This window comes from Rhineura floridana, chromosome 17, assembly GCF_030035675.1.
Source record: "Rhineura floridana isolate rRhiFlo1 chromosome 17, rRhiFlo1.hap2, whole genome shotgun sequence".
Lineage (NCBI taxonomy): Eukaryota > Metazoa > Chordata > Lepidosauria > Squamata > Rhineuridae > Rhineura > Rhineura floridana.
This window is the reverse complement of record NC_084496.1, coordinates 7449739-7462691: the sequence shown is the minus strand read 5'-3', so window position 1 is coordinate 7462691 and position 12953 is coordinate 7449739. Positions and strand designations below refer to the sequence as shown.

Genomic DNA, 12953 nt, shown 5'->3' with positions numbered 1-12953 from the left:
AGATGGATTGATTCCATAAAGAAAGCCACAGACCTGAACTTGCAAGATCTGAACAGGGTGGTTTGTAACAGATGCTCTTGGAGGTCACTGATTCATAGGGACACCATAAGTCGCAGTCAACTTGGAGGCACATAACAGATAGATAGATAGATAGATAGATAGATAGATAGATAGATAGATAGATAGATAGATAGATAGATAGATAGATAGATAGATAGATAGATAGATAGATAGATAGATAGATAGATAGATAGATAGATAGATAGATAGATAGATAGATAGATAGATAGATATTAAGGCAAGTGAGGGCTGGCTGAGGTTGGTAGAGCAGGGCCACACTTGGCTCCACTGGTGGCACTGCAGCACAGGAAAGATCAAGCCTGTACCTCCGTCAGCCTGCAAGCTGCCTCAGCGGCACAACAAATAAGGCCCCTGGAGCGCCCAGCTGCCTGACTCCCCGATGCTTTACCATGAGCAATATACCTGGTATTTCCCTTTTGTTACAAAGGCGCCCTTGAATTTCTCTCCGCCAGTGATGGATCCTGTTGTTCCACTTCTTAACTGAGGCATTTGTACAGCTGGTATTCATACTAGTCAGAGACAAAACCTAATGGAAAGTGCCCCCCCAATTTCCCCCCAAAAATGTCAGTTGCAGCAGAGAGAAAGCAAATAAACCCTCCAGTGCTTTCTCCTTCAGCAGACTCTCTGGAGAATTCTTTTGTTGCTTGGATTTAAGTCTCCAGCCTGTCTTGGCAGTGGCGACATGCCTCATCTCTGTGGCCTCCTCTCAAAACACCGTAATAGACACCTCGTGAAAAACCTGACATGTTTATCTCAGGAAGTTATCTCCTTGGGGACCGTTGCCTCATGGATCTCACACGGCAGAGAGCATTTCAAAGAAAGCAAGAGCAAGATGGAGAAAAGAGATGTGTAGCAATGCTTCATCTGCTAATCAGTTCAAGATCCTTTGCGGGACAGCTATGAAGATAGGAAGCCACCGTATACAGAGTCAGACCAATGTTCCAGCTAGCTTGGCATTGTCTACACTGATTGGCAGCGCCTCTCCGGGGTACGGATGGAGGATAAATTCAGTTCAGTTCATATTTAGAGTTGAATCTATCAAATCTGCACTTTCCAAAACAATATGAGAAGCACAGCCATCCTTTGAAATTCACACTTATCCGAGTCTTGCAATGCAGTTCGCCAACGAAATAATGTTTACAAAAATGCATATGTTAAGAGAAAGCGTGCATGAAAATGAATGCACTGGAAAAAATCATGTACACAAATGCATCATGTTAGAAGACTTTGTGCAACAGTGTACAGTTGTCAAAACTGCATACACAATTGTGATTTTTTTGGAGAAATTTGCACGAAAGGGTTGAAGGAAGTTTCATGAGGATCTTTGCAAAAAAATTTGCAAATTGCTGCAGAAATGTGGAGAACTGGGTTTAAGACTGGAACAATGAGAAACCGAGAGAAACAAGATTGAGAGATCCTTTCATCCCTATCTCAGGGTTGAGACAGGGAGACTCTCCCAGCCCTGCCTGGAGAGGCCGGTGGAGATTGAACCTGGGACCTTCTGCATGCAAAGCAGAGGCTCTGCCGTTGAGCTACGGCCGCTCCCCAAAGAGCATTCCAAAACTTTTTACCTACTTTTACCTATGTTAGCTCTTTCAGACAAGGAGCTGTATAGGGGAAGAACAGCACCTCAAAATCTTCTAGAACTGAAAAGCGGGAGCATGCACTCATGCCCCAGTCTCAAGGAACATTGTTGTTGTTGTTATATGCCTTCAAGTCAATTGCAACTTATGGTGACCCTATGAATCTTTTGGATATATTCATAGGATTTTCATGGTAAGAGGTATTCAGAAGTGGTTTATCATTGCCTTCCTCTAAGGCACCTGGTATTCCCAGGTGGTCTCCCATTCAAGTACTAACCAGGCCTGACCCTGCTTAGCTTCTGAGATCAGATGAGATCGGGCGTGTTCAGGGAGGGTATGGCCGTAGCTCAAGGAACACAGGAAGCTGCTTTATGCCGACCCAAATCATTGGTCCGTCTGGCAGACTGTCACTGTTCTCAGCTCTGAAGAGTTTCAGATCAGTGTCTTTCCCAGCCCTACCTGGAGATGCCAAGGATTGAATCTGGGACCTTCTCTGTGCAAAGCAGGTGCTCTGCCACTGAACTATGGTCCTTCCCTTAAAAACGGATTCTAGTCCTCATGGGTCTGAGTAAATGGCTGGTATAAACAGGAACATAGGAAGTTGCATTTTACTGAGTCCAACTACTGGTCCATCTAGCTTTGTATTGTTTACACCAGGGATAGAGAACCTGTGGCCCTCCAAATGATGTTGAACTACATCTCTGACTTCTGGATAGGACACAGCTGTGGGCAGCCCGAGGAAATTCCATCTACCTTGGTGCCTATCCATAAAGACAGTTCCCAGGGACCCTTTTTGTTGTGAGAGTTTTGGGGTGAGCTGTTTTTGGGTCCTGGGTGAGAGGCAGGGTGGATGCATGGAGTCTTGGATGAGAGCCAAGAGGCTGGGGGGAGGGGGTCAGAAGGAGAAAGAATTGATATTGGTTTATATTTAAGAGTAATTTGTATTTGTGTAATATTTGTATATGTAACATTGTGTATTTTTGTAACATTTGTAGTTTAAGTTACCTGTTGTTGTTGTTGTGTTAGTTTTCTGTGAGCCGCCTACAGATATATTATGAAGTGGCACAGAAATGGTTCTAACTAAAGAAAGAAATAAAATCTCCCATCACCCATGTCCATTGGCTATTCTGGCTGGGGCTGATGGGAGATGGAGTCTAACAGGTTTCCCAACTCAGGTCTATGCTGTCTGGCATTACCTCTTCAGAGCTTCCGTGAAATATATTTTCCATCCTTGGGCAGGATAATCCACTGGAGCCTCCTTTCCTGTCGGGAGGAGGACCAGAAATTCTGCTGCTCACGTCCAAAGGAGGATGCATTGTACAGTCTGTTCTTGGACTAAGGCTTACATTTTTGATCAAGGCAATTATAAATGTTTATAGGTTCCTGTACTGGCTACTACAAACAAATCTAGTAAGTACTAATGGATAAAATATGGAAACTAATGCTGAACTGTATTAAAGTCCCAAAGCACCATTTCCACTGTATGTCTGGTTCTAGAATTTTGTTGGTAACTAGAGTACTAGGCCATTAACCACATGTTCCTCTTTGTAGCCCAAGAATGTCCTTCAGGGAACGTCCCTCTTCTATCAACAGATCTCCACATTTCTCTCTGAAACTTACCTCTCGGATGTTGTCTGGTGGAAGATGCAACTGGACCGTCATCTGCGGAATCAGTCGTACCCCTTCCTTCCTGAGATTCCCGCTGTCCGCCTTAGCCACATTGCAACCATTAACTCAGATTCCACGGTAACGTATCCACACTTCTGTGTTTCTGGGCTTTGCCCCTGTTTACTGATGCCGACAACTAGGGATGGGCGAATCTGTCCGTTTTGATTTCTCTCGTTTTCTCATATTTCCAGTCTTAAATTCAGTTCTCCACATTGTCACATCAGTGTGCAATTTGTTTGGGGAAAAAAGTCCTCATGAAAATTCAGCCGTATTATAATGTGAATTTCTCCGAATAATCGTATGCTTGGATGTGTACTAGATGAAATTCACACTACAATGCTGTTGAAAGAAAGGCCTTGGTTCAAACCCTGGAAACCCAATAGAGCTGCTGCCGATCAGTGTGCACAATACTGTTCTACTTGTGTTGTTGTTGTTGTTATTATTATTATTATTATTATTATTATTATTATTATTATTATTATTATTATTATTATTATTATTATTATATATGCTGCCCTTCTTCCCAGCAGGAGCCCGGGGTGGCAAACAGAAGCGCTAAAAACACTTTAACGCTTTAACATAAAAACAGACCTTAAAATACATTAAAACAAAGCAACGTTAAAAACATTTTTAAAAAGCTTTAAAAACATCTTTTAAAAAAGGGTTAAAAACATTATTAAAAAAACCAAAACGTATTAACAAGCAATTCTAACACAGACGCAGACTGGGATAGGATAAAGTGGTGTTTTATGTTTTATTGTACGTTGCCTTGATATTTTATGCTACGGGGGTAGAAATATTCTTTCATTAATTAAGAAATAAACCTCTTCAATAATCTGAGAGCAGAGTTTCAGTTCAAAGAGAATCATATAAAGATTGTGCCAACTATCCCTTTTGCTACAAATGTGTGTGTTGGGAATCCATGCCCTTTTCCCATTTATATTTGTATAAAAGAGTTGGCAGGGGGAAAGGGGTGTTAATGAATTTAGGACACACACATGTAAAAAGATAAAAGCATGTAAACCATGTGACGTAAACAGTTACCCCAAGAAAGATGGAAAGGGAAGTTGTGTTCATGACACGTCTGTGAAAAGTTTTAGTTTTCCTCATGTGGACCAATGACCCATGTTGCTTCAGTGCCTGAAGCAGCAAATCCAAATGACACCCCTCATTGGTAATAGCTTGTCATATGCTGAGTAGACCTATTGACATCAATAATTGCCACCCTGGGCTCCTGCTGGACGAAAGAGTGGGATATAAATCAAATAATAAATAAATAAATAAATAAATAAATGAAGACTTAAGTCCATTCGGTTGGATCCAGCAATGTTGCCCCATTAACACAACAGAACTTCCTTTCTCCCTTGTGTTCCCACGTACTCCCTGTATCGCCCCAAATCTATTCTGGCAGTTTCCCTAGCCCTCTGGCAGATTTGGGGTGTGTGGGAGGTGGTGTATGAGGAGAGGGAGAGGAAGTCCCATTGTGCAGGCGGAAGTTCTTGTGCTACCAGGACAACTTTGTTGGAAACAATCTGTTGATTTCAGTGGGTGTACCAGTGGTGGCTGGTGGTTCCATGTCAGTGGGGCAGTGGAATCCAATCCAGATTTTAGTCCACACTTTCACGTTGCTGTCCAGCGTGGTAAGCACCTTGGACAGGGCTTTAAAAATTCAAACTAAAACCCGGAGTGGATTCCACTGCCCCACTGACATGGAGCCACCAGCCGTCACTGGGGTGTACTCTGAGCATGGCTTCATTAGATACAGCCCAATATATTTGACCATTTCCTGCCCTGTAATGGTCTACCAAAACCTGCCACCTGAGGCAGGCCAACCACAGTGCCAATCCTGCTTGTCAAAATCTGTAAAAGATCGATGAGTTTAAAAAGCCGTTTGGGTGAGCCATTGGGGCTGTTAGGGGTGACAGCAAACAGCCTTTTTAATCCCTGATTCACACCTCTGGATCTGGTTCTTCAGATGTCGTTCCCATCAAAATCCATAGGAATTCCGAGCGCAACATGCTGGATTTCTTCTTGCCGGTGCTTATTTGCCAAAAGTGTCAATTAGAGGAAATTGTGGCATTGAATTTAGCTTGGTCTCCCTATCACCGGGCTGGCTGGCACAGAAACGGCCAAGGAAATGATGTGTCAGTGACTAATGCGTCTGCTGCCCCATCTCCTCTTCTGATTTCCATCCTTGGCGTTCACTATGCTGTCTTTCTTTTCAGTCCCTGCCTTTGAAGAAACAAGATAATTCACAAACGACAGCTCTCCCTTTGTGCATTTCAGGCACTGGAGAAAGCTTTTGCAGTGCCAGCTGGGTTTTATTGGCAGACGGTAGAGACAGATGAAAAATATTTCCCCAGCAGCAGTGACATCGGGGAGAGCAGTGAGATGGATACTGAGGTACAAAAGAAGCAACTCCCCCCCCACCTCCCCAAAATACACAACCCCCGCAACTGGTCTCTCGCTTCCAGAATTAAGCAGAGAGTTTTGGAAAATGCCAAAATCAGGTCAAAGGTTTGCCTCTGTCTGACAAGGCGAAAGTTGTTTTCCTTGCGTTTGGTCCAGCACATCTTTCTCCTTGCTCCTTCACTGAGCCCAGGTCCTTTGTACTTTGGCGGAATAATTTTCTACCAGTGTCAGGTTGTTCAAAAGCAACGACAGTTCTGTATGGAACGGAGAGCTCTCTAAACCACGTGACCCTTGGAAGCTTGCTGTGAGGATCCCACCTGCTACCACCACCTGTCAGGTCCCTCCAGTCAGGATCCTGGTTTTTATTTGTTCTCTCACCGGCTCTAGCCCAGATCTCGCAAGATCCCACTGCTAGGCAGCACCACCAGCCACTCACTATTTCACAATATTGCTTTAGTCTCCTTCTGGCTTATTGTTACTTTGTGTCTGGGTGCACTTGCAGGCCACAACCCCCCTGTATCTTTGTGCCAATAAAGCATACAGCCTTGGGTTGCCCTGGATACTTGATGAGACACTATCTCCTCACCGCTGCCACCATTTGATACTGGTTCTCCACCTTGGTAATTACCCTGCCCACCATTCTGGTCTGTGAAAGCCCTAGCCAATGATCAGGCTTTTGGTAAACCAAGAATAATATTTATTTATAAACACCAGGAAATAATAAGATTACTTAAGGTATATTTAACAAGCGTATGGTTTCATATATTGTGTTACTCTTTATGTTTCTAGTCATATATAATCTGCCTCAATACCAGCCAAATATAATCCAACCCACAACCAACTCCAATCAGCCCAAACTCCACAACCAAACGAACACCCTCTCTCAACTGTCATCCTCTCATTTATACCTTTACACTCAAATGCTCAGCCAATCATCATACAGCATTCTCCAGCATTCTAGCCCATGTACTCCCCCCTCTCACTGAATCCACTTACCATGTATACTTTAATAAACCCGCACTTACCATATTTACAGTTATCAAAATACAGGGGCATCACACGTGCCCACTAGGTAGTGTAGCCCTCAAGCTGAAAAAGGTTGCCCAGCCCATCCTAAAGAGATAACCAGAAATACGTTATTTTTGATGATTCCTGCCTGTACCTTGATATTTTCTTCAGAGGCCAAATGAAGTGAAGGGAGTGGTGACTAGGGAGGCGGCCTTCTCAGTGATGGCACCATGGCTGTGGAATGTCCTCCCCAGAGAGGGTCACCTGGCAGCTTCTAGTCATTTTGGTGCCAGGCGAAGATTGTTTTATACTACCAGGCCAGGTGCTTGTCCAGGGTCTTGACCTTACCTTAGTCTCCAGTCATTTCTGGAGCCATGGCCTTCCAGTCTCCATCTTGCTTGGACCATCACTTGTTCTCAGCGGTGGACATCACAGGTAGCTTCCTATGTTGTTATACCCACAGACAATTTCCAGAGTTTCCTTACAATTGTGTGATAGCCTCTGAAGCATGTAGGCCACGAATGGGGAAAGCTGTGGCTCTCCAGATTTTGTTGGGATACAGCCCTCATCATCACTGCCCATTGGACATGCTGGCTGAGGCTGATGGGAGTTGGAATCCAGCAACATCTGAACGGCCATGGGTCCCCCATTCCTGATGCAGGCAAATCTGGGGTTGAAGAGAGTTTAGAGCAGTGTTCTTCAACCTTGGCCCCCCCGATGATGTTGGACTACAACTCCCATCAACCATAGCAAGCTTAGCCAATGGCCAAGGATGATGGGAGTTGTAGTCCACATCCGGGGACCCAAGGTTGACAAACAGTGGTTTAGAACTGCCTTGCGGTAAGTGTTCATGCAAACAAGCACTAGTAAAATCACCTATTGACTGCATAAACAGGTACTAAAGGCAAATACATCCTTGCAAATGGTTTGCAAATTCCAGCTTTAATTTTTTTAAAATCAGTCAGGATCAACATCCTTTATGTAATAGAGGATTGATGGAAGGATGGTTGTGTTATCAGTCAGTTGAAGACGAGGGCCTATATATGGGGCACTGTAATTAGTTCGATAGCGTAGATGGGTTTTCTTCTAGTGAAAGAAGCCTTTTTATTACTTAAGCAGATTTATAACCATGTTTATTATAATGGAGTAAATCTCAAGATGCCTTTATAGGGAAGGAGCATTTGCTAACACTCATTTCAAGTGCCCGATGATGATGAATTCATTGGGTGTTCATTGGTGTAACAACAAAGCTGGTTCTTGGAGGTAATTCAAAATGAATAATTAGAGGAAGAATGCAGAGCAGTTCCTCTAGCTAATCCAGCTGCTAGACAGTAGTTATTTTCCAGGAACAAAACCTGTGTAGAAAACTTCTTGCCTGCTTCTGAATCGGTAAATCTGAAATCAGAGCACACACAAAAATGAACACAATTCAGAGTGAATCGCATTCCTAACTATGCCTTTAGCCACTGATACCTGCAACTGCACGATACTTTTAAAGCAATGGTGGCTTCCCCCAAAGAATCCTGGGTACAGTAGTTTGTGAAGGATGCTGAAGGTTATTAGGAGACCCCAATTCCCCTCACAGAGGTACAATTCCCAAAGTAGTTTAACATTCAGTCCCTCTTCCCAGGGAACTCTGGGAATTGCAGCTCTGTGGCTCATTGGTGGAGCAAACTGTGGCTCAGTGACGGAGCAAACTTTATACATATGGTAAGTCGTATATTCTATCCCTTACATCTCCAACAAAAAAGATCTTGGCATTCCAGCCCTGAGAAGGACCTCTGCCTGAGACCTTAGAGCTGGGGTAGCGAATATGGTGCCCTCCAGATGTTAGTGAACTACAGCTCCCATCAGCCGTAGGCAGCATGGTGACTGGTTAGGAATGGTGGAAGTTGTAGTCCAACAGCATCAGGAGGGTACCATGTTGGCGACCCCTACCTTAGGGAGCCTCTGCCAACAAGAGCAGACAGTCCCGTGTTGGATGGATCAACAGTCTGACTCAATACAAGGCCGCTTTATATGTCACAATTCATTGAACCTCAAGGGGGCACTGATGGGCCTCCAAGGCAATCTCTCATTCAGACACTGACAGATCTAGTACAGCTTAGGTTGGGAACACAGGAAACTGCCTCATTTGGAGTCATTCTAACTCAGTCCATCTAACTCAGTATTGTCTACTCCTGACTTCCCCAACCTGGTGCTGTCCTGATGTTTTGGAATATAACTTGTTATCATCCCTGACCGCTGGATGGGGCTCATCTATTTATTTATACAAATGCAGCTTAATGGTAAACCTTTAAGCAGTTTATGTAAAAAAAAATTAAAAATCCTAAAAACTAGATTGAAAAAAAACTATATATCACAACTAAGACCAAGCAGATGACAAAACACACAAAAATGAAAAATTAAGAGTCGGAGTTCCAGAAAGCTTGGGGAAACATATAGGGCTGCATCCAATGTTAGTCCTACTCAGAGTAGGCCCACTGAAATTAATGGGCATGACTAAGCTAGAGCCATTCATGTCAACTGGTCTACCCCGAGTTAAAGTTAGTTGGCTACAACCCATGTATTTTTAAGAAGTGTTTCAAGGTCATTATTGTCTCCCTCTCACAAATTATCTAAGTGAGGGCCATTCTAGAGGGTGGGTAGGAGCTGGCAGTCTGAAACGTCTGGAGAGCACAAGGTTGGTGGAGGCTGGTCTATACTGAACAGCAGTGGCTCCCCAGGATTTCGGAGAGGGGTCTTTCCTGGCCCTCCCTGGAGACGTCTGCAATGGAATCTGGGACCACCTGCATGCTGAACATGTGCTCCACCACTGAGCCACAGCCTTTCCTCCACCTTGATTTGGCCAGGTTGCTCCATCATGTATCTTCAGAACACACCGTGCTAAAGCAGTGTTTGCAATGTGTTTGGTGCATCAGGTTTTGCCTGACAAGTTGTTTGCTCATCTGAAGATCAAAAACAATCATCTCTCATTACCTGTTTCTCGGTTTCATCCATTTCAAAAGGGGTAGGTTAAATCTGGAAGGATTCTGTATGTGTGTAAAGTCTGAAAAATCACCCTTCGCTGTAAATTAAAAATGCACTGTCCCCCTAAGCCGTCTGTTTTCTTCCCTGCTTTGGGTTGCCTGCTCAGGTTGCCATGATGCTGCTGTTTGAAACCCTGCTCAGAAGCCCTGGGGCGGTGCATCATACGTTCCAGCTGATTCTAGCCTCTGGCTTGGATGTCTGCGGATTCCGCCTGCTCTACCCCCAATATGACATGTTGCTCTCTAGCACAGGTGAGAGGCGCAGAGTGCATGGGGGCTTTGGACTGCAATGCAACAACCGTAGATAGTTATTTACTCACTTTTGGATCCCTCCCATAAGCTTCAGGTGCTTTCCAACTGCAGTAAAATGGTAAACGGCACTAGGGAAGGAGAGATCTGGCAATTTCAGTTCTCTCATTTCTCATTTTTCCAATCTTACATTCAGTTCTTCACATTTCTGCAGCAATTTGTGATACATTTTTTTTAAATCCTCATGAAAATTCTCCAGCACTTTAGAGCAAATTTCTACTAATAAATATATTTTTGTAGGTAGCTTTGACTCATGTACAGTAGGGCCCTGCTTTACGGCGTTCCGCTTTAAGGCGCTCCGCTGATGCAGCGCCTTTCATTTTCAATTTTAAAGGGTTTTTTCCCCTTTTGCAACGTTTCGCGTCGTTTTCGCGTGACGCGGCCCATTAAAGTCAATGGGGTTCCACTTTACGGCGTTTTCCGCTTTACGGTGGGGGTCCGGAATGGAACCCTCTGTATAAGCGGGGCCCTGCTGTACACATTTTTGCAAGCCATTTCTCATCATATAATGCATTTTTGAATGTAATTTTCACTCATATTCATTTTTATGCACACTTTCCTCTAACATAAATATTTTTTTAAACATTGTTTGATTGGCAAACTGCATCACAAAATTCAGACAAGTGAAAATTTCAATGGCTGGCTTGTTTCAGTTCTCATATAGTTTCAGAAAGTGCACATTTGATAGATTCAGCTTGAAATGCAAACTGAAATTTCTCACGCATCCCTAAACAGCACCCAACTTTTTTTTAACATGAGAAACCTCCCGGAAAACAACAACAAAAGGGCATTTTCTAGCCTTAAAAAGCTTTACACCGTTTTCTAAAAATAAAAAACTCTAGAGAACAGCACCAACAGACTGTTGGCAACATATTATTTCATTCTCATGAACCCACTTTGAGAGCTGTTATGGTAGAAGCAGTATATAAATACTGCAAATAAACAAGATCGTCTGCTACATGTTTTGGAAAGCTGTTTCTTTGTTTGCTATACGTTTGGACACCTCTTAAGAGATTGTAACCAATTTTGCATGATGGTTCCTGGGATCAAGGAACAGGTTTTTGTCTCTTTAGATGCAGTTGGACACCATTTTGAATCAAGATGGCAGGCTGAACTTCAAAACTACACTGATTTTTCTATTTTTGTAGAATTCCTGAGCGACACTGTGTCTGAAGCTGCTAGTAAATAATATTCCATATCCTTGGATAATGGGGAGGGATATAAATCAAACAATAAATAAATATAAAACCAAGGTCTTCACTCTTGTTTTAGAGTGCTGCTTGCCACCAAGACACTGTCCACAGTTCTGTTTCTTCTGAGTTCCTCTCAGTTACTGCCTCTGACACCCTTTTTTGTTACAAACACCATTTCCTTTACAGCAGTGCTCCTCAGATGCTTCAAACACAGCTCCCCAATCCTTATTCTGAAGCCTCAGTCTGCTACACACTTACCAGGGAGTAAATCCTATTGAGCTCAGTGGGATTTGCTTCTGAAAAATCCTTGTGTAGGATTGCACTGTTAGTCTAGCTCAGCCTTCCACGTTGTCCCCCAAAATGTTTTGGACCACATCAGCCTAAGACAGCATGGCCAGGATAATGAGAGATATAGTACAACAGCAGCAGCAACAACAACTGCAGGATGTAAGTCTGGGGAAGGCTGACCTAGCTTCTGGGACCCCTTTCCCAGCCCTGCAAGGTGGGTACAGGTGTGGAGATTCCTGACCTTCATCCAGGCAACCAAGCAGATTGAAGAGGTGAGGAACTGGCACAAGAGTTGTCAAGAGAGGATAGTTCCACTGAGAAGAGCCAGAGGTCAGTGGCAGAGCAGCTGCTTGGGATGCAGAAGGCCCCAAGTTCAATCCCCTGCATTTTCCAAGTAAGGATAGGAAGAACTCCTGCTTGAAACCCTGGAGAGCGGCTGCCAGATGGACGAATGGTCTGACTCAGTCTAAGGCAGTTTCTTACGTTCCATTCTGTGTCTTCACCCCTCTTTTTTTTCTCTTCCCCAGTAACGCCACCTCCCTGCTATGCCCAAGAGAAAGCGCTCCCTGTGCTAGCGCTGAGCTTCAGAGGGCCCAAAGTGCGGAGCGCCCTGCAAGACATCATGGGACCCTCTGACCCACAGCTGGCCAGAGTGACCGACAGCTGCTCGGTCAATGCCATCTACTGCTCGACCCGATCTGATCCCCTTGCCTACCTACCTCACCTTGGCAGCCGAGTGCACAGGGAGCTGTGCTTCTGGTTCGGAGGGAGAGCGTGCCGCAAAGAGATCCTTCATAGCGGAATCCCAAATCCTGTCCGCAAATGTAACGAACCAAGGTGACAATCCTTCTAAGAGAAGTGGCTTGTGGGTAGCACTGAAAGAGAAGGTTTGTGGGGGGGAATTGATAAAATTTAACTCCTTCTACGTTAAATTTTACCTTTGTAGTCCCTTTAGTACCAATCCCTCTATATATGTATATATGTGTATGTATACATATATACATACATACATACATACATATATATATTGTATTTTATGTATTTTAATTGTGTTTTTGTAGTTTAATTTATTTTACTGTTGTTGTGATTTTACTGTTTACAATTTTATTATGCACATGTTTGATTTTATTTTTGTAAGCCACCCTGAGTGCCCTATTATAGGGTAGAAGGGCGGGATAGAAATATTTTAAATAAATAAATAAAAAACCGGAGGAAGAGAGATGGGGGAAGAGAAAAACTAGTAATTTCCAGGTGTTGTTCTGCTTTACTTGGAAAAGTGGCAGCAATATCTTTCTTTCTGTTGTATATGCTTTAAGCGGGGTTCCTGCATTGAGCAGGGGGTTGGACTCGATGGCCTTATAGGGCCCTTCCAATTCTGCTAT

At 43.7% G+C, this 12953-nt stretch overlaps 1 protein-coding gene and 1 pseudogene across 13 annotated transcripts in view; one reads left to right on the top strand and one right to left on the bottom strand.

The window, feature by feature from the left end:
* DNAAF8 (dynein axonemal assembly factor 8) overlaps positions 1 to 12953 on the top strand; it is a 108517-nt gene that overhangs the window by 50265 nt on the left and 45299 nt on the right. For 11 of the 13 annotated variants that reach the window (XM_061600060.1, XM_061600070.1, XM_061600066.1 and 8 more), the window contains 4 exons: positions 3216 to 3410; positions 5619 to 5735; positions 9889 to 10033; positions 12099 to 12408. In XM_061600060.1, the coding sequence (XP_061456044.1) occupies positions 3216 to 3410; positions 5619 to 5735; positions 9889 to 10033; positions 12099 to 12408 (767 nt within the window). The remainder of the gene's footprint in view (positions 1 to 3215; positions 3411 to 5618; positions 5736 to 9888; positions 10034 to 12098; positions 12409 to 12953) is intronic. The other 2 variants (XM_061600068.1, XM_061600069.1) reach the window with 2 other exon arrangements.
* On the bottom strand, positions 1893 to 2012 carry LOC133372165 (5S ribosomal RNA; annotated as a pseudogene).